Source organism: Rhipicephalus sanguineus, chromosome 5, assembly GCF_013339695.2.
Source record: "Rhipicephalus sanguineus isolate Rsan-2018 chromosome 5, BIME_Rsan_1.4, whole genome shotgun sequence".
NCBI classification, from domain to species: Eukaryota; Metazoa; Arthropoda; class Arachnida; order Ixodida; family Ixodidae; genus Rhipicephalus; species Rhipicephalus sanguineus.
The window spans coordinates 180,546,274-180,568,756 of NC_051180.1; the positions used below are offsets into that span (position 1 = coordinate 180,546,274).

Here is a 22,483-nt window from a genome sequence, read left to right on the forward strand (position 1 = left end):
TGGTCATGACCCAACTAACCTGCACAATATTTTTTAAAACTGAAACAAGGCATGTGCGAATGTCGTTTTGGTTCGAAGTGAAGTGGAAGCAACTTTGAATAGTAGCAGGATTGGAATTTCAGTAGGATGCAGGTGATAACCAGTAAAGTACATTATGTTTTAAAAGTTACTGTATGTAGAGCATGTAAGCCTGTGTAACGAGCTTTTAAACTTAAAAAATTATTAATACAGTAGAACCCCGCTGATACGTTTTTGAAGGGACCATAGGAAATAAACGTAAGAGACGGGAAACGTAAGAGCCGAAAAACAGGAAAAACGGCAAAATATTTAGTGGTACAGAATTTTATTTCAATTCTTACGAGCAGCACGAAAATTGGCGCGCTCAGCCGCGATCTAGTCGATGGATAGAAACGCGGAGCTTAGGACGGCCTTATCCACAGAAATGTAATCAACGTATGTGATTTTTTTAACACCAACAGCTGTAGGCATGAAAGAACTAAGCACACGCAATCACGACCGGCGCGGCGAGTTCGACCGCGAACCGCACGCACGACCATGCGAGCTCCAACCAGCTCGAACTCCTCCCGTTCTCCGACAAATAACGATGATGATGAGTCTACGCCAACGCGATGGCAGAAGTGAATGGCAATCTCGAAGGCCTTGCTTTCGCAAGCAATTACGTCATACACGCCATGTTTGTGCAATGCAAATCTCAGAGGCTATGCTTTTGTCAATAGTAAATGCCAATCTCGAAGGCCTTGCTTTCGCGAGCAGTTACGTCATAGACGCCATCTTTGCAATTTGAATCTCGAAGGCCATGCTTTTGTTTGCATCAATTGAAAGATTCTGTTGCTTGCGCCTCTCATGCGGCTAATATTACGGTCAAACGAGGCCAAGCTGCGTGAAAATGCACCATGGCCGCTCTCTTTGGTAGTCACTCGGTCGGCTCCGGGCGCACTTCGCGACGTATCATACGGGAACGGTCCGACAGTTACGACGTAACAGCGGGGTTCCCAATACATTGTATCCTATGGGAGCTATGCCGGGACCAGCGGAAAACGACGTAACAGCCGGGAAAACGCAGCAGTGAGGAACGTAACAGCGGGGTTCTACTGTAGTTGCCGAGGTACTAGACTTATTTAACCTTGAAGTGGGGCTTTGCGGCAGTGCGCTTTTTTTCTGGGTAGGTGTTTTCTCAGCCTAGCATGCGTACCTTCCAGTGAAACCACTTTTACAGGGGGTTACATGTGGTCCAATATATGCCCATTTGTTCATTTCGAATGCTTCAAAATTTCGAATAATTTAAACTTCTGTCGAAGCAAATTCGAATACTGTAATATTCGTTCGAATATTCGAAGCGCTCAAATATTCACACAAGTCTATTTGCTGCAACTGAGGGAAAATTGTTCTAATATCAATTTGAGTTAGCAGGCGAGCTCGTCTTCTGTCTGCCTAGCTCACTTCAGTCTGGCTACGGAGCTTTCTTTTTTTTTCAAGACAAGATTTTAAAGATTTCCTAAATCAAGTGCTTCAAGTGCAATTTATTTGAAAAGCGTGACGAACCTACTCCTGAAGTTTGTATGCAGCAAATAATTATGGTTAACGATGAAAACTCAGAGGACACTTGAGCTTCGCTTTTGAGAGTAGAACGCGGCAGCGTATTCGGACCGTGTTCGTATCGCCTTCCCACTCGCAAGCCTGGCTTCGCTTCTCGGTGCCGCAAGGAAAGCCAAAGTGTCAACGCCCACCAGCTCCTATATCATTGCACACGGCATGACAAAACACAGCAGGGTGAGCGCGCCCTTTGCGCATCTCGCAGGTGATAGTCAAGCCTCTGCCACGCCAAAGCACCTCCGAGATACGCGTACCACTAACAGTAAATGGTGTATATAAATAGCTTGCCGTTAGTACGCTAGCGGATGTATGCGCGGTGGCCTAGCGGCTAAACGCACTGCGCCGTGGAGCAAGGGGTCGCAGGTTCAAATCCCCAGTCCCACTCGAACCGAAGATTTTTATTATTTCTTTATTTGCCATCTACCTTGTATTTTTGCTCACGGACAACGCTGATTTTTCGCTCACAATTGACGACACTGACGCAAGAATTGCCACTAAACAAGTTCTTTTAATGCTATCGTGTGTATAAATCATGCGAAAAGGCTACTCACTGCACGCTGTGCGAGCTTCACTGACGTGCAAAGTAATGGGACATGATCCAACCGTTGATGCAAGAGTCACAGCAACACCATTGCTTCCATTGGTGGTATTTGTGCCTACTGTAAAATATGGAGCAAGCCCCCCCCCCCTTCCCTCCCTCTTCCCTTCTCGGAAAGTCGAAATTAGTGGCAAAGGGGAGGGGGCACGCTTTCCCGGAACAGCACCAAAATTCAAGATGGCGGCTGCTCAGTTTTTCCCGCCAGAAAAAAAAAAAAACCAGAGTCATGTGGACTTCCTCAGAAGTCTTGTCACCCTTGTTCATGGCACAGCGCATTACAATGAGGATTCACAAACATAAGAAATACAATGGCAACATGATCTGCTGGAAGCATGGCATGGAAGCACCTGCCATGATAAGCCAACACAACAGCGCTTAGCAACGAACTCCGATCTCGGAGGTCCTACATTTGCTGACTACCTCGTTGCAGGTACCATCTTGGAATACAGATCTTGAAGGCCATGCTTTTTGCTCGCAGGACCCTGAAAACCGTCATGGGTGTCTTGCGCAAGTTCGGTGAGCAATGATAATGCAGGAAAAAAGAAATCAAATTTTGACAACAAATTTCATGCACAAGTGCTTAGAGATCGGGCTTTTAAGCAGGATTGGATGGGATTCAAGAAGGCCAGTATTGCAAAGCGAACAGGGGGGCTTTCCTGGAACGGCGTCAAAATGTGAAATTAGCAGTGAAATTGGAGAGGGCGCTTGCTCAGATTTTTACGGTAATTACCCCTTCATCTCACCTTTGTGGACATTTAATATCATTAGCACACGGTGTTCCCTTTTGCATTGCAGTGTCGTTAGTTACATTAATATGATTATTAAAACAAGGTGTTCATTTCGGGTTTTCTTTTTGTGAACAGATGGAGCACATCGAAGGCGACCTGATGCGATTGACCTCACCAAACATCTCGGACATTGACAAGATCCTCATTAAACACCAAGACCAGGTGAACAATTTTTTTAACACGACCGGAATATGCGATGCTCTGAGGCATAAGCTTGCACAGTTTGCTTGCTGCCAGCTCCAACAGTATTTTGCCCCCATTGTGTTCTCCGGATATCTTCTGATCCTCTGTGCAGACTGCACATTGACACCGAGACAGTGCAGCAACACTGGTGGTGTTCATGGTGCAAATGTGCTTTGAGTGTCTGTTTCATTTCTCCCATAATAAGAGCGGTGAGTATCGGGCAAAATAAACATGCAACCCGCTGATTTGGCTGGTCTCAATAGCATATGACCCAAAAGTGTTTATAATGGTAGTTGATGGTTGATGATGGAAATTCGTTTTAAAGGATCTTTCCAAAATGAGGAAATGTTTTCCAAGTACTGGTTTTATAGCTCTCATAGGTCGTCTGTTAGGCTAGTGCAAATATCGCTTTCTTGGCTGCAATTGAAGTCAAGGCGAATGGTAATTAAAAGTGAGTAACTTAAAAACAAATCTGAATACTATTAGGATTTGAACAGTGGTGAGGTGCAGGTTATAAGCAGTAAAATACGTTATGTTTTAAAACTTGACACAAACTTAATGAAAACCAGCAGATTGCCAAGGAAGGTATATAGGGGATGTTATTGTGCTTTTTAAAGTGTATCGTAATAATTGTGATATAGGTGTGAAGAAAGTTAAGTGGATGAAAAGACAACTTGCCACCGGCAGGGACAGAACCTGCAACCTTTGGATTACGCGCCCGAGCTAATGTGGCTGGCTGAAGTAAGGTGAACACAGGCACGACAACAAGTCAGTGAGGTGGTGTCCGAGGTCAGGTGGGAGAACGCGCTCGAGGACCTCGTACTTAAATTCCTGGAGCCAGAGGTTGTTGAGCTCCAAGGCCCTCTAGAACTGCTCGAATCAAGGATGCCACACAGGAGAACTGTTACAATGGCAGTAGAGGGTCGAATTTGGGCTGTCATTCTTCGGCTTGCTGGTACATGGCAGCGGAGCTCAGTAACACTGGTACAGCGCTGGTCATTGGTCCTTGCGTTTGAGGTCACCAAATGTAGAGGAGGCAACACAACGGCAGCTAATGAGGCCGTGCCATCATCGCTGTTTATTGAGACATGAGTGAAGGCAAGAGACCAAAGCAGTGCAGTGGCTGCTTTGCGCGCCCAGCCCGGACAAGTACCGAGTGTTCTATCTGGTCTGCGCTCCCTGCTATGTGGCGCTCCTCTTCTTTTTCCAAGGCCGACTGGCATGTCGTTATATTTTTTTTTTGCCTGAAGTCCGACTAAAAGACATTGTCTGTGCACTTACAAAGCTGATGTAAGCATTCTAGAACCATGGAAAGGGCATACGGTGATATTTGTCAGCTGATTTATGAAACATTGTGGTACGGGGCCGTGTAGCGTAATACTTACTTTATTTACCATTTGTTTAACGTGCTATATTTTACCAGGTGGCAACATGTATCAATTATACACCCCGATGATACACCCGGCTCGCTCCCTCGGCATGCTTAAACCTAGCAAACCGGCGTTCTTTATGCAATAAAATGGTCCAATGTCATGAAGCCTCAGGTTCATCGTTTTAATATATGATCCACACTCCTCTAATGCAAAAAACAAGCTCAACATTGCCTTCAAGAGTAGAACGCAATAGAAAGGTCGGGTCTCGTCCGCAAAGTCTTCTCATTTTGCTTGCCAGGCTCCACTTCTCAGTAAACACCTCAACCGTGCCACAGGGAAAGGAAGCTCTGTGCACGTCACATTGGCCGTTTGAAACTCCTAGAATGCATGCTTACTGCAAGTGCAGTTGCAAAGTGCCTTTTAAGATTACGCGCACGTCACACTTAGCTATGTTTATTCTGGATCAAATGTGAGCACGAGCGATAATGCTCAAAGTTTCGATCAGGCATGTATAAAAGCCAACGCGTTTCATGGACTGTCAGATTACTGACGGCCTACGACTGTGATCGCCACTATCAGTGTACAGCATTTATTGCTTGTACTTTGATTTTTCACTTCCTGCACAAGTTAGCCCAATAAAAAGTTTAGTCTTTAACAGCCCGACTGCCATCTTCTTCACTGTCACAGCCATGTAACGCTATGTAGGGCTTTCCTCTGAAGCTGTTTCAAGCACTGGCGTAGCTGTTTGGTAAAACAACTGACGGCCACACAGAAGGCCTAGGTTCGACTCCCACTAGTACCAAAGATTTTTATTTATTTATTTGCATCTTGATTTTTTGTTCACCACGAACGACACCGATACTGACGCCGACACCGGAATTTTTTCGGCACGGCCTCTCATGTGCTATCGTGTTAATTAAGTCTGATATGCCTTACGTATCTCTTCTGGAATGGTAATTTATTTGCTCCCAGCCTGTTCTAAAACTGCATTTTACCTGATTCCAGGAGTGTTCCTAGACCCACTGTGTCATTGCCACCCCTGAATACATCATTCATTCGTTTCGAATAATTTGAAATTTCGTAAATTTTAAATTCGTGTCAAAGTAGATTCGAGTGCTGTAATATTCGTTCAAATATTCGAAGCGCTCGAATATTCGCAGGAGCCTAGTCGTCTTTCAGATTGGGCTCAATATCAAAGGCTGAAAATTGTTGACTTTGTAGCACTACATCCTAACATTAGTTACGTGAAAAAAAAAAAACAAGAATCCTGGCCTTTAGGTGTTACTTGCCTTTGAAACGTTAGCAGCAAGTGCTGCGTGTTTTTCTCTGTTCTTTTTTTTTCTCTCACTCTCTGCACAAGTATGAAATACAACTTTGATTAAGCCTAGCCGATGCATCGACGGCAGGGACAGTTGATATTGTTGATGTGCAGCATCATGACACAAGGCTAGCCAGCACTACGTTGCATTCAGTGACAAAAGCACAACGTGCATGAGATGAACACTAATCGTTGCAGTGTGAAGCCGACTTCCGAAAGGAATTCATCCTCAAGAAATACATGGGCCGCATCAATGCTGCCTTTGATGCCCCTAGTGTGGAGAAAATCATCGAGAACCTGAAGAAGGACAACTCGGACTGGGCCAAGGAACAGCTGACCACTCTCAGCAAAATGGTAAGAATGTTCTTCGGCTGATTTTTATTGCTTGCAAGAGTTTCAAGACATTATTGGCGACGTTCCACGTGGTTATTTAGGATGAGATTCGTGCGTGCTGACGCAAGAAGCTTCGTCTTTGCTCATCATTTAACAGGTATATGTCATGAATACATTCTACCAGCAAGAATAAGACTGGGCTGAAGAAAGATGCACACAGGAGCAACCATCCTAGGTACACCTTTCTTTGTCTCGGTTTTATTGTTGCTGTTGAAATTTATTCGAGTGAAAACCGACTAGCCCAACTTCCAGCATTCAAGGTATGTGTCAACCCACCAACCATGCAGTGAGGCATGATTTGATGCAGTGCGCAACAAACAGGTTTAACCCTTTGACATGCTATGTACACAATTGTGTACACCACTTGTTTTTGCCATTTGTAACAACTAGGGCTTAAGAAAGAGCAAGATACATTGAGCTTTGGACGAAATGAGCCCCCTGCATAATAAATCTGTCTTCATTTGACTTCATTATGCAATGTACTGTTGTATAGGATCAGTTTGCTGAAGGCCCTACACTGTTCGACGTGCTCCTTCCCGCGAGCCACATCAAAAGTATAGTTTTTCTTTGCTCCAAATGGACATACCCGAAAACGAATTTACACTGTATTTCTGGTTTTCATTCTTTTAACGAAAAAACAGAGCATGAATGACTTCACAGTAAATAGACATTTAATTACAATTGAGTTAGAATTAATTATTATAATAGACATAAATTAACACATTATGACATTATTTTTGTTGAAATAGAATATCGAGTGCCTTGAGATGACATTGTATTGATTTGACGCACTTGCAAAGAGTTTCTCATAGGCGGCATCTGAAAGTCATTGTAGTGTAGGTCAATGAGATACTTGCGTTTTGTGTAATGCAAAAGCATTGTACTCATGAAAAAATTGGATACAAATCTAATTTCAGACTTCTGCGCCATTCTGGAACACCCTCAACTCCACACCCTGACCACTCACCTCGTCCAGAAAATACTGGCCCGCTTGCATCCAATTGAATACTGCTTAGCAGCCCAATCTCTAAGCACCTGCACCTGAAATTGGTCATTCAAAATTTGATTTTCGTCCTTTCCTGCATGATGACCACGCCCTAAACTTAGCACACAACACCCATGACGATTTTCAGGTTCCTGTGAGCAAAAACAGGGCTTTCGAGATAATATTTTGAATTCAAAGATGGTACTACCTATGACACATGTAGTTAGCAAAAGCAAGGCCTTCGAGATTTGTATCTGTTGCACAAAGCTTTTGCACTGGCATGGGCTCATCGTCGGAGGTGCTTGCATGCCGTGCTTCCCGCGGTCTGATCGCATTGCCTTTGTGTGCCTTACGTTTGTGAATCGTCATTGTAATGTGCCGTTTCACGAACGAGAGCCAGAAGGCTTCTGAGGAAGTCTGTGTGTACTCCAGGGTTTTTTTTTTTTTGCGGGCAAACTTTGTCACTGCCACCTTGAATTTTAGTGCCGTTCTGGAAAAGTGCTTGCCCTCCACATTGCTGGCACTTTTGAGTTGCTGGGGGGGGGGGGGGGGCATGCTTTAAATTGTGCACTATAGAGTTCGTGTCTGTTTTCTGCAGTCACCACTGTCCCTCAAGATCACCTTCAAACTACTCGAAGAAGGCATTCGGCTGACCTTACAAGACGCCCTCAAGATGGAGTTCCGTCTCTCCCAACGCTTCATGCAGGACTCTGACTTCTATGAGGGAGTCAAATCAGGTTTGTTTCTCATAATGCACCCTACTATATATATTCACCTTGGGTGAAGAAACTCGTACCAAGTCAGTGTATTGTTGAGTTATTCCTACTGTCCGAAATCGTTTGCCTAATTTCGATGACTTTGAGTCTGCTATCTTCGCGAGAACCTTTGTTGCATAATTGTGAATGAATGTCTAAAGGAAAGGCTACACCTATTCTCTAGGCAAAATTTAATTCTGCCTGCTAGAACATTTAGTTTTGCTGCATCTCGTGCAACTTCACCATGCTCAAAAATGGGCTGCAGTGGAAAAGACAAACAAATTCAGTGTTCTGGAGAACATGAACTTCACACCAGAACATCATGTATGGGTCTAGTTATAACTGTAGAAAATATGAGAATACATAGATTAATAAATAGATCGTGGAACCCTTTGCTAGGCCACGTATACTTGCCTCACCAGCAGACACAAGTTCAGTCTAATTAATTGGGAGGCCAAAATGTTCGATTCATCAGAGCAGAATTGCCTCATGGCTGAAAATGGTGTGTTGCCTCTTCACATGCTCACTTTCGTGAGGTTTCGCATGGCACCAAGCATATTGGTGTCGGTTGGCAGTGGTATTACAGTCGAGCCCACATATAACGGCCCCACTTAAAACGAACTTAGTCTTAAAACGAACGGTACCCACGTGACCGTGGAAATATAATTATTTCAGTGGCACAAAATCACACTTACAACGAACGCCTTTGAAGCCTGCCGATCGGTTACAGCGAACGGAGTCGGCCGGAAACTGCGGAGACACCCCCTTCGACCACCTATAAGCCATCGGCGAGCCAAATTTACGCCGATCCTGCCTCCACAGGCTTCTCATTGTCGTTCTCCCCGACAGTTTTTTGTTACGCACCCCTCCGTCCTTTGTCCCCCTGCTGCTCCGAGCACCCCGCATCGCCAGTGGGTGCAAGGTGCTCACCGACTTCGATATTTCGCGATTCATTCCGTGTTCTCGCTCATTTTGCACTCCGTTCAGCATGCCCTGCACGCGTGCGGAAGGGTAAAAATGGCTTACGCGGAAAGAAGTGCAAATTATCGAAGTCGGTGGGGCCGCGCAAGTTCAACTTTTCACGATCCGTCCCGTGTGACAGCCGTTTTCACTAGGGGTGTGCGAATATTCGAAATTTCGAATTTTTTTCGAATAGTGTTTGCTATTCGATTCGATTCGCACTGGAATTTTACTATTCGAACTATTCGAACAACCCAAAGACAAATACAGTCAACATCAGATTAAAGGGACACTAAAGGCAAATATTAAGTCGACGTTGATTGTTGTGTGAGGAAGAAGATCGGCAAGCATGAAGGCCCATCGCCATCGGCTGGCACACACTGACAATTCGCTCTCTGGCTACGCCCTGCGCGCTGCTGCTACGATCGTCGCTCTCGCAGAATCCTGAATAAACCCCCCGTAACAAGTGGTGGAGCTGCGGGGTAAGCAAATCTGGAACTACGCAACGGGAAACTCAAGCCCGCCTCTACAATGACGGAAGGGGGACCAATGCAGTAACAACAACCCGGTGCCACGGTGACTACCGTGCTCTGCCCTGGCCCGTTCCCTCAACGCGACCCACCAATCTTCAGCGGTGCGGAAGAGCAAGATGTGGAAGACTGGCTCGCTGAATACGAACGAGTGAGCGTGATAAACCGCTGGGACGACGCAGGAAAGCTCAACTACCTTTCATTTTACTTGAGCGGTGTCGCCAGCGTGTGGCATCGAAACCATCAACGTGACCTCCCGACATGGGCTGCCTTCAAAACTCACGTGACGGAGGTATTCGGGCGCCCCGCCGTTCGCAAGCTTCGAGCTGAGCAACGTTTGCGTGCTCGTGCGCAGCAGAGCGGTGAGAATTTCACAAGCTACATAGAAGACGTTCTTGACCTATGTAACCGCGTTGATGCAGCAATGACCGATGCCGAGAAGATTAGGCATATATTGAAAGGAATCGAAGACGATGCCTTTCAGATGCTACTGGCGAGGAACCCATCAACAGTCTCTGACCTAGTCAGCCTTTGCCAAAGCTTTGATGAACTGCGCAAACAACGTGCAGCCACCCGCCAATCTCTACCACCCGCGACTTCAATGTCCGGCTTGGCTGTAGCTCCCGATCACACATCCCTGCTGCAACAGATTAAGGATTTCGTTCGAGAAGAAGTCGCTCGTCAGCTTTCGCTGATGCCGCTTATTCACGGCCAGTCGAGTCCTCCATTGGCGCCCGCTCTCCAGAACATCATCAGGGATCAGGTAGCCGATCAAGTTCCACCTTCTCTCCTTCAGGCTCCAACTGCTGCTCCTCTGACGTACGCTGAAGTCGCTTCGAGGCCTGTGCTACAAAGTTACGGCCCACGTCGACCACATATGCGCCCGCCAGTATCTCCACCCGCCCGACCAGCAGTACAGTACGCACGAGCTGAAGATCCTTGGCGCACAGAAGACAACCGTCCTATCTGTTTTCATTGTGGTCTTCCTGGACATGTGGCACGTTACTGTCGCTTTCGTGTACCGAACGTCTCCAACAATATGCGTCCACCATGGGTCACGTATGCGCCACGTCAGCCCCGCCGTAGTTATTCGGACGACCGCGAATCTGCTCCTGTCGCTGAGGCACCATTCTCCTCCCGCCGTTCGCCTTCTCCTCACCGCCGTTCCCTTTCACCCATGCAACGACGGCGGAGCCCTCTGCGCCAGGAAAACTAACTAGCGCAGTTCAGGAGGCAAGAACTGCGGTGCCAGCGAAATGTCTAAGGCCTCAAATTTCCCCGAAGAACGTTATTGATGTCGCCATAGAAGGAATACGGACGCTAGCCCTCGTCGACACTGGCGCTGCTCTTTCAGCAATTGATGCCCGCATTTGCCGCCGAATCGGAAAAGTGACGACGCCACTTTCTGGACTATCCCTTCGTACCGCCAACGCACAGCACGTCGAGCCGTCCGGCGCCTGCACAGCCCGTGTCGTCATTCAGAATGTCGTCTATGTCATCGAATTCATCGTGTTGCCATCATGTTCTCACGACGTGATATTAGGCTGGGATTTTCTCTCTACGCACCATGCGATCATCAATTGCGCCCGCGCCGAAATCGAGTTGTTTCCGTTTTCACCAGATATTATCAATGACCACACAGACTCTTGCAAAATCGCAGTTTCTGAAGACACCGTTATACCGGCCTGGTCTACTGCTGTTGTCAGCATCTCTTGTATTTCTATCACCGACGGCACCTTGCTTTTCGCACCCTCTGACTTTCTACTTCGCCGCCGATCACTACCACTGCCGTTTGCCGTCCTTCAGTTCAATTCTGGCACCTCTGTGATGTACGTGTCAAACCCAACGGCCGCACCAGTCACCCTGCGCCACCGTGAAAGCCTAGGGAGAGCCAAACCACTGCCATCTTCTTCAATTTTCGACATCATGGAAGACTCCGCTAACCTGGCCGCCCTTGAGACCTTGCCTCCTCAGTCACTGCCGCGGTCTTTCACACCAACTATTGCAAGCGACCTTACGACGACGCAGAGCGACCAGCTTCTTCGCTTGCTCGAAGGTTTCTCATCCTCGTTTGACCGCGTCGGCATCGATTTATACGGGCCCCTTCCATGCACTGGTGCTGGAAACCGATGGATTGTCGTTGCCGTAGATCATTTGACAAGGTATGCTGAAACCGCCGCCTTGCCTGCTTCAACAGCAAAAGACGTTGCATCGTTTATTCTACACAACTTCATTCTTCGCCATGGCGCACCTCGTGAACTCCTGAGTGATCGGGGACGTGTATTCCTCTCGGACGTGCTGCAATCCCTCCTATCTGAATGCCAAATTATTCACCGCACTACTAGCGCTTATCACCCACAGACCAATGGCTTAACTGAACGATTTAACCGGACCCTTGGTGACATGTTGTCTATGTACGTTGCCTCAGACCACTGCAATTGGGATGTTGTACTTCCGTTTGTCACATACGCGTACAACACCGCCTGCCAAGCCACTACCGGATTCTCACCATTCTTCTTGCTTTATGGCCGCGAGCCCTCCAGCACGATTGATACAATTCTCCCGTATCACCCAGATCCTGCCGACTGCCAACCTGTGTCTGAGCTCGCCCAGCACGCTGAGAGATGCCGACAACTTGCCCGATCTTTCACTTATGATGAACAGTGTCGCCAAAAACAGCGCCATGACTCCAAGCCTCCTCCGGACCCTTTTCCTATCGACTCCCTCGTGTGGCTTTGGGTGCCTCCTGTTGCTGCTCCCGGCCTTTCATCTAAGCTCCTTCCAAAGTACCACGGACCCTACCGCGTGGTTGCGCAAACCTCCCCTGTCAATTACGTGGTCGAACCCGTTACGCCATCTTCCGATCTCCGTCGTCGCGGGCGAGAGACAGTCCACATTGACCGCCTTAAGGCATATTATGATCCTCTGACCTCTATCTAGATCGCCAGGATGGCTACCTCTCCATACCGGGGGTGATTGTGAGGAAGAAGATCGGCAAGCATGAAGGCCCATCGCCATCGGCTGGCACACACTGACAATTCGCTCTCTGGCTACGCCCTGCGCGCTGCTGCTACGATCGTCGCTCTCGCAGAATCCTGAATAAACCCCCCGTAACAGTTGAAATAGCGGTCCAGAAACCTCGTAGTGCTACTTTCATGCCAAGGAAGTGCTTATTTTGTAAGAAAATCACGTTTTAGTGGTCCGCACTGCGTTAGCGCACTTCAAATCACCCGCCTGAAATCCGACTTTCATACGTCACTGCTGCCGTGCCCAACGTTGCCCGCCTTTACTGCGCGGCCGCCGACACTAGTAGCAGCAGAGCGAAAGTAGCGGGACCCACAGCAGCAACAACGGCCATCGAAGCTCTGACTTTCTGTCAGAGCGACTTTCATGAGCGCGCAAAACACACGCGGCAGTATGCGATCCTGAAACTACCTCTGAGACGTGACCGCGTGAGCGAAGCAGGGCGCTGGGCATGCGCAGTTCGGCGAAAACAAAACCTTTGAACCACGCGCGCCGTTCCCCATGGCAACGCCACAAAGGTTCTTTTTTCCATGAATCAAACGGAAACGAACAAACAGCATTTTATTACGTCTTTTGATGCACGGAAGGTTCTTTTTTTATTGCTGCTAGTTTGATTACGAGTGATTTATTGTAGGCCGACTTCCATACGTCATTGGGATCACTTCGAAAATGTCCCACTCGTGGTGCTCATTGTGTGATACATTTAGCTCAGTTTCTCGTTAAGTAGGGCACTGCTATTGATAATATTGCCGTTTTAGGAGTTGTCATACATTGAGCTTTCACTCTGACATAAATTGTTATTTGCCTTTAGTGTCCCTTTAAAAGTGACCCCTTCAGATTTTCAATATGCTTCACCTCATTACACTCGTATTGCAGCAAAGCTGCCTTTCAAGCTCCGTTTCGGTCGAACTTAGCCAAGACACAGTCAACGTCAGATTGAAAGTGGTCTCTAGATTTTTTAATATGCCTCACCTCATCACATCCCAGTATTGCGGCAAAGCTGTCTTTCAAGCTCCGTTACGGTCGAACTTAGTCAAGACACAGTCAACGTCCGAGTGAAAGTGACCCCTTCAGATTAACAATATGCTTCACCTCATTACACTCTCCTATTGCGGCAAAGCTGCCTTTCAAGCTCCGGTACGGTCGCAAATGTATTAAATAAAAAAAAAATGCTGGTTCCAACATGGAGCTGAAAGATGTGGCAGAGTTGGGGGCTTTACTAATGCTGTTTTGGACCTGAAATTTGGGCAGGAAGTCCGAGAAATCGGACGCCGAAGCTTTTTAGCATCCAAAATTTCAGATGTTCTTATATATCGACGTCTACGAGGGAGATTTAGAACTCCGGACTTGAAGGAAGCACACCCTTGTCCGCCACATCAGTTGGGCTTCCACAGAAGTTGAAAGAGGAGGAGAGGCTGAGGAAATGGCATCTTTGCCTATTGCGTGTAAAGTGTTGTCGGCAACACTTTGGTTGCACCAAATCATGTACATAAATACAATTCGGCCTCTACATTGCCTCATTCTTGATAAGACAACTATGAAACACCACCCCACCAGCGCTTCATCAACCTAGCAAAAAAAAATATTGGAGAAATACTCGAAAAATATTCTATTCGATTCGCACTCACACTTCAATATTCGAATTCGCTTCGCACCCAAAATTTTGCTATTGGCACAGCTCTAGTTTTCACCCTTCCACGAACCGGCGCCCCGATGAGATTCTCTGACCGCTGCGCGCGTAGGCCACTCTCCCAAGTACAGTGACTCTATCCCAAGGCCGTTCTCCTCTCTTCCCCCTTTATCACAACTCCTCCGCCTGTCCACGCCGGCTCGAATTCCGAAGTTTCTTTTTCTGGGCAGAAACGAGCTCAGACAGGGCGCAGAGCTGTTCTAAGCTTACTTGCTTGTGTGTCGCACGTGCTTGTCTTGCTTGTTGTTGGTGTACGTGTTTGTCAGGATGGCGGACGGGAAGCCCTCCGCGCAAACAGATGGCACGAAGCGAAAAGTGCTGGATTCTACCAAGCGAGCCATTCTAAACGAGCTAGCTCAAGGCGCTAAAAACTGTGAGCTGGTTAAGAAGTACGGCGTGTCCAAGTCAACGATATCAACGATTCTAAAGAACAAGGACAAGATAATCAGTGCCTATGCCAACTCGACGGACAGAAAGCGCCTGCGGAGGGCCACCTACACGGACGTGGAGGAAGCGCTTCTGAAATGGTTTGTCGACGCGCGGGCTCGGAACATTCCCATAAGTGGTCCTATGATGCAGGCCAAAGCGAAAGACTTCGCATTTCTGTTGGATTTTCCCGACTTATGCCCAGGAAATGGCTGGCTACATCGGTTCAAGGTGCATCATGGCATTGTTTTTAAATCGATTGTCGGTGAGGCGGCCTCGGCCAGCGACCAAGACGTTGCCTCGTGGCTTGAAGCAAATCGAGACACTATTTTAAGCTATGCGGAGCGAGACGTCTATAACGCAGACGAAACTGCGTTATTCTACCAGATGCTGCCAGGAAAACGCACGCCATGAAAGGCAACACGTGTGCTGGCAGCAAGCACGGTAAAGTGCGCGTCACAGCGCTTTTGTGCACTAACATGGATGGCAGCGACCGGCGCGTGCCCTTTGTAATCGGCAAGTCAAAGAAGCCGCGTTGCTTTCGGGGCTATGTGCCTGTGCGTTACAGGCATAGTGCTAAAGCGTGGATTACGCGCGATTTATTCGCAGAGTGGCGAGCGAGTTAGACCGCGACATGCACAAGCAAGGCAGGCGTGTGCTGCTTGTGGTCGACAATTGCTCCGCGCACCACGTACAAGCCTCTCTCACGGCAGTGACCCTGCTTTTCCTGCCGCCCAACACGACGTCGAAAGTGCAACCGCTTGACTTGGGCATAATCCGCGCGTTTAAGGCTTATTATAGGCGCCGCGTTGTGGAGCGCATGCTCATAGCTTTTGACTGGCCGGCAGCCAACCTGCCGCTTCGGGTGTCGCTGTACTCAGCTCTGGAGATGGTAAAGGCTTCGTGGGTGGAGGTAACGGCTACATGTGTGCAAAACTGCTTCCGCAAGGCCGGCTTCGCCGACGTCGGAGCTGATGCCGACCCTGAAGCTTCCGAAGAGGACCACTCCGGCGGCGATTTGTGGCAGCGTGTTGTTGACTCCGACATGGGAGGGCGGGACATCTGCTGGGATGATTTCGTTTTGGCCGACGATGATGCCGACACCGCGGAACCGTGCACGGATGAGGGCATTGTCAATGAAGTGCGCGGCAAGAACGACTCGGAGGAATCAGATAACGACGACGATGAAACGTTGGAGCCAGCGCCCACAAGCGTGTTTCTAGCAATTGGCTACATAGATAGCCTCAGGCAACTTGTCTATGCCAAGGGCCTCGGCGAGGAGCATGCTGCCACTTTAAATAAACTGGAGACCCACCCTTATCGCATCGGCACTCTCAAAGCAGACGTGCATCACGGACTTTTTTGTGAAAAAATAAATTTTGGGTTTTCACATGTAACTTTTTAAAAGCTGTTTTTTTTCATTTATTACGAACTTCGGGATACAACGAACGGACGCCGCATCACACTCAGGTTCGTTATAAACGGGCTCGACTGTATTGGCACACTTCATTAGCACCAGGAAAGCTGTTGCCTGTCAACGTGCCTGTGCTGGTCGTGTGTAGTGTTGCAAAAGTAAAAGTACCTTCTAAAAATGTGGTTTTGTCTGCCCTTGTCTCAACCTTTGTCGCGCTGTCGCGACTCCAGTCAAATCCCGCTACAACGAAATTGATGGGACGTGTGAAAAAGTTTCTTGTCACGAAATTTGTGAATAGACCGCACAAGTTGGAAAAATCTGGTGATTATGACTTGTCCTCTGTTGCTGGCAGTGCATGCATTATTTTTTGTATCGAACTCTTACTAATTTCAGATGTATTTAGCTGTACACGGAGTTGGTGTATTTTCTCACGTATGACCCGCACAAAATATACAGATTATTCAGAGCTAAAGTTGGGGAATTTCGGTGCTCAAGTTGGCTTCAAGGCATTACTTCACGATAATGCAATGAACGCAGCTTCATGTTAATAGGCGGCGATCTTTTGTTCTCAATTGTTATTTTTCCGCGGTTTCTAGTTGGGGGTGCGATTATATGCAGGGGCTGGTTATATGTGAGAAAATGCGGTATTCAGATTACCTTAGGAGCTTGGCAAGCATGGAACGCCGTGAATGTGCATGGTAAAACTTCCCTATAGGCCAACTGAAAACAAAATATACCAAAGTCTGCACCACCATCGTCATAAGCAAACGACAGGAGAGCTGAAAGGCGTCATGCCCTTTTACAACTTTATTGCCTTTATTCTTCAGCTGTGTTAGCCGCATACATTCGGAGCTACAACTTCGGAGCTGTGTAGTCGCTCTTGATGATTGCAGTGATAGCAACCATGGTTTTGTGTGTAGTAGTTGCAGCAAGCAGCATCGCTTTGACTCGGTGAGTGTCGGATGCGCATGTACTTTCGGTTGTAATGGTTGTGGCAAACAGTAGGCTCAGCTTTTACTCTGTGTGCACTGGCCGCGCACATACTTCCGGAGCTATGCAGGAAAATGGTTGCGCTACACTTGAAAGTGACACCACATAGACACACGAACAGATTGAGCGCAACATTAGAATGAACCAAGTAGCCCCTCAAGACGTTCATGATCAACTACTATATTTCGGAGCTATCTTGTTGCCATTCATGATCGTGGCAACCACAGTTTTGTCTGCAGCGGTTGCGGCAAGCAAAGTATCCTGTTTACGCTCGGTGTGTGTTGGATGCGGGTGTACATTTAGAGTTTTGTGGTCACCTATGAACCTTGGACTAGGTGCGCACTAGCCATACATGTGGCTTCAGAACATCGTGGCTGTCATCCACGATTGCAGGACTAGTGATGACGGGCACTGGTTTCGTTTTGAGCACTGTGTCAGAAATATGACAGGAGTGCTTGAAGAATGATTCTACTGCGGCCTGCATGGGCATCCAATCCGCCAGCTGCATCGTGGGGGATTGACAGTGAGTCGCCGAGCATTTCAATGGCGAAAATTAATCGGGATGTGCGCGGGGTAGTGAAAGGCGTGTCTCCGATGAGTACACGGGTCTTGTGATGCAGTCGCACTGCTGTTGGAGTCACAGCGACAAGAAATCGTCGATTTGCCATCAGAATTTCGTGGCAATCCTGGGCAAGCACTCTCTTCCTTATGCCTACGCGAGGAAAAGGTGCTTGCCTTTTCATTGAAGTGGAAGTAGCCAGGAAAGTTATTCGTTGTGATGAGACATTTTTCTCATTGCTTCCTATGGGAGACTGACAAGGAATAGAAAGCTTTTCGTTGTTGAGGAAATTTTGTTGTAGCAGTGTTCGTTATAGTGGGATTCCACTATCGAAGGAAGTACACTAAGTGCATGCATTGAATGTCCATTCTGGTAATGGTAACAGTGGACAACATTTGTGCACTGTTGCACCTAACATATAATAGAAACACGACGCACGACATTGTGTGTAGTTGGCTCAACCTCAGTGTCCTGTTCTACATTTGTGCAGTGCTGATCGACCGCACGGGTGATCCCAAATGGAACCCCGCATCCCTGGAAGAAGTCACGGACGAGAAAGTCAACTCCTACTTCGAGCCACTGCCGAGTGACAAGGAGCTCAGGCTGTGAGCAGCTACAGAAAATGAAACGGGCAGCGTCTTCCCTGTTGCCTTTAACCACCTTTGTTTCTTTGCTGGCTCCTCCGTTCCGTTCCTCGTGCCTCCATCGACCTCCCTCGATCAGGGTGGTTGGTTCAGACCTAGTGCGCGAGCGAGTTGAACTAACGATGAGCTTGAGCATCTGGGCAAGAGCTTTGATCTGCTGCTTGGCAAGCCAGCGGCATTCGCCACGGCTAAACAGCCTGGTGGAAGACAGATAGACTGTTTGCACAAGGTGAGCTCTGTATCATGTGGTCCGCCACGTTGTTTAAGGATCCAAGTACGTTCAACTATACATCCAGTGATGTTCTCTTAGGAGCCAGCGTTCTTTCAAGATCTTGTTCAAAAGAGTGCTTTGCCCTGACTTTGGTGTTTCTCTCGATTTTCTATCAACTGTCAAAGCGGGGCGCATGCTTTATCTCCCGTTGCCTTGTAAAAAGGCAGTTAAGTTGTGTGGCATTGCAAGCATCTTTCCAAGTGAAAATGTTTCAACCACGACCAGATAACCAGTTCAGTTCAGTCAAATTACTCAGTGCTGTTTGCCACAAGCCTCTCATATGTGTTTGATCTGAATGGGCAGAAATTACCATGTACGATTTCAAGCAAACAGAACAGGTTGGTTGGTGTCAAAGTTCTGTACTTTGCCCCAAACAAAGGTCATGTAAATCTATGATAGTGTTGTTATTTGGGCAAACCATAGTTTTGGCCTGTGCACGAAGTTAAAAATGATTTTCTTGCTGTTTGGTTTTGTGCAGAAATGTGGCGACTCTCAAAGCACAGCTGTAATGAGCACTTGAAGAAAACTTGCTGCTGTCAACAATGGACTTCTTCAGTAAAACTATTTATCAAGACTGTAGGTTGGTGCCAGAAATGTTAAGTTTTCGTTCATGCACTTTCGTAATCATTTTGAGAGTAGCGTTTAAAACTTATTCCTTGCATACGTATTCAACGCAGCACAGCAGTGCCCCTGAATCTTGCACACGCAGCTAGTCAGCTTCTCTAAATCCTCTTCTTGATTCTCACAGACTCCAACGAACCTAAGCAGACGTTCACACTACTGCCCACTGCAGAAGACAATCCAGTGCAAATTTCGGTGTGGACTTGCCTTCGTGCCCAGAGTTGAGTAGTCACGCATAGACACAACTCAGTTTTTTGTGTATCTTAGACCAGGGTCAGTGTGCGCGCTGTCAGAAACCATGCTTGCTAACCACGTTTTTATTAGTAGTGCTATAAAAATGTGTTGATGCTTGTTGAAACTAGCACTCACAGGTGAGGTTCATATTCTGAAAAATTCCCATGGAAGAGCCTCTCCTCGCTGACAGGCATTCAAGTACATGTAACACCTGATACAATTGGTGCGACAACAAAATCACAGCAGAGGTGTCCAAGAGCCTAGAGCCGTTACATATGAAACGTTCTTCCATGGGTTTTCAAATGGGTTTTCAAATTCCATGGGTTTTCAAATTAAGAGTACTAGAGTGTGTTGCAGCTCAGTGTGTGTGGGGATTGTAAAATTTTCTGAAAGCGCTGAAGAGTCATTTGCTGAATTTGAAGCACAATTTCCGGGACATAAGCAGATAACAACACTCTTGCAGACTGCTAAAGCCAGGTGGTGTTGCCATTGGCAGTAACACCCACAACGCCAAATTATCTTTGTCAATATAATATCCACTTTAATAATTTTTAGTGTTTAAACTTGCCATAAAAAAATTATCCTCACAAACATCATGAATCGACTGTGATTTGAAGGCAAAAGGACAAATTTCAAGCAAATTGATCTTCATCTTCTTATCCTTAATGTGCCGTACAGTAGCGCCACATTTGCTTCTGGTGGTCTTGGCACGTAACTCCTATAGGTCTGAGTACTATGTAGCTGCTTCCCAGTTTTTGAATTGGCTGCACTGTTTTAAGGAGCCTTCTTAATATAAGTTATAGGGGGAAAAAATGGAGCATTTTCAAAATGCTTGGTTACACATGTGCATGTCTGCACACTCATGTAAATGGGTTTAAGCGGGGAAGGTGTAGACGCAGCACTCGAGCAACGAGCTGCCGTTGCCAGAACCAGTCTTCACATGGTTTTGTGGCACTGAGATTTAAGTGAGATTGCATCGAACTTTGTATTGCTTTGTGTCTCTCTTTTTAAAAATTTTTTGCACTAAGTTTCTCGTGCCCATTGTTGTTCTAACAAACAGAATTCTTTTGTTTTGGCGGGCCCTCAATCTTCACTTGAATGGGCTGTTTGTTAGACCACCCGACATCCATTAGTGGGGAGTTGCAGTGAGTGCTGTAGAGTGTTAACGAGCCAAGTGAGCATGCGCAGAACTGTGTGTATATAAAAGCACTGTTGCCCATTCACACAGTTAGGTTTTTGTGGAGGAGAGACTCAAAGTTACGTTTTCAAATTAAAGCTTGAAAGTGCACTTAAGCGTCAATGTGTCTGTTGCTTTCTTCTTTTTTTGTCTTACAGTAAAAACAATACAATACGACAACAAAGAAGCCAAAAGGTCCAACACACAAGACATATTCAGAGTGAACCGGTTATGATGAAACCTTGCTTAATGATGTCATCTGACAAAAAGTCTTTCAAACTATTGTATATTTACCATAACTTGTATATTCTTCACATGCCGGTATAGACGAGAAACATTTCATCACATCCACGTTTGTTACTTGGAGGTACGGCAGGATTTGTCCACCTGCTAATACACTACGTATACTTGCCGCAAGAATGTCAAATGCCTGGCATAGACAACTTGAATTACTATGCTGTGCATTTTGGGATGTGCATTTTGTCTGACAGGTTGGCTTAGCCACCTCATAACGAGCAAACGTGCCGATTACAAGTGATGTAAGCAGTGTGATGGCTGCCTGTTAATGATAGTGCAAGACATGGTCATAACGTTGTGCTGTTCATGTGCGACACATTGGCATGGCAGGCATTCAACGAGCTATTAAACTTGATGGAGCTGGCTCGTAAGAAGTGTCATGTTCGCATTTCTTTTCTGCATACTCTACTGAAAACTTTTTGCTGATATCGGTGTCGTGCTACTTGGCTATTGCAAGATTCAGTGTGCAGAATTCTACAGTGCCTATTGCTAGAAATTGCCAGTAGAATTCTCACTTGAGAACCACTGACAGCAAAATTTAAGTTTTTTTCCTTACGCTTTAAAGGAGTGGGGACACAAAATTTGTGAATCTCTCTTTTTTGCTCTGAATCAGTGGCTACTGACTCGTTAATGGCAACAAAACTCATTTGCCCCAGCACGAGACGAATGTTTATAATTGTACGTTCGTATGTTACGACCAGAGGCAGTTGCGATTTCAAAGAGCACTCGGAGGCCCCGTGACATACTCGGCCTGCTCGTGAACAAACACTATGAGGTGACCGCGAATACCAGTGACGTCACTGGCCACCTTTGGCCATGTTGTCAACGCTGCTGTTTCGTCTGCTGTGTTGAGAGCTGCGAGTGCTTGCTTCCTCGATTGTCAAACTACATTGCTTATCTAGTGCAGCAATTGGCTAAGGAGTCGGGAAGAGTGTAAAGGTTCTGATATACTCCAGCGTAACGTCGAAGCGCGCGCGCGTCACGGCTACGTTACGTCAGCAAGAAACAGCCCTCTGTAGACCGGCGTCGGCTGACCGCCGACATGGCCGACGACTGCTGGCGCGCTCGGGCGTCGCTCGGCTCCGAATAGATCCTGCTGCATTTCGCGCCGGACTCGCATGTACAGAAACCTGCTTCGCGGGCTGTTTCGTTGGTTCTTGACATGTGGCACGGCGTGTTCTTCGTTTTACTGCGCATGCGCTCCTTTAGATGCGATCGCGCCGGCGCGTTGGAGCCGGCTCAACTGTAGCGGAGGCCGACTTTCGCCTGGCGTAGCGTTGCCGGCTCAGCGTGACGAAACACAGCGTCCTCGCGCGCGCTTGCGTCGGAAGTCGGAGTATAACAGAGCCTTAAAAGTCAGTCAGAAAAGCTTGATTCTCATTGGTGGCTGCAATATTGTTCTTGTCGTTGTTGCCCAGGCGACAATTTCCGCGAGCCTTGGAGCAGTCACAGTATTAGGCGTGCTGGAACATTTTTGCTCCGATCACTTGTAAAGTAGTGGGTTGAGAAGTGACAAATGAAGCAATGAAATCACAACATTGGTGCTCTGTAACAGTGTGTATGTGTAACATGCAAGTGGCGTGATCTACGCTTTACTGACTTGTGCTTAGATCGGGCAATGCTGCATTACAAGGGCATA

The 22,483-nt window shown here is 47.1% G+C and overlaps 1 protein-coding gene across 1 annotated transcript in view; it reads left to right on the forward strand.

Moving 5' to 3' along the window:
* The window catches only part of LOC119394480 (3-hydroxyisobutyryl-CoA hydrolase, mitochondrial), a 35,063-nt gene extending 14,400 nt beyond the window's left edge, over positions 1-20,663 (forward strand). Inside the window, exons 8-11 of the mRNA XM_037661782.2 lie at positions 3,076-3,162; positions 6,073-6,228; positions 7,851-7,989; positions 18,091-20,663. Of these exons, the coding sequence (XP_037517710.1) occupies positions 3,076-3,162; positions 6,073-6,228; positions 7,851-7,989; positions 18,091-18,209 (501 nt within the window). The 3' untranslated portion in view covers positions 18,210-20,663. The remainder of the gene's footprint in view (positions 1-3,075; positions 3,163-6,072; positions 6,229-7,850; positions 7,990-18,090) is intronic.
* The last annotated feature ends 1,820 nt before the right edge of the window (positions 20,664-22,483 follow it).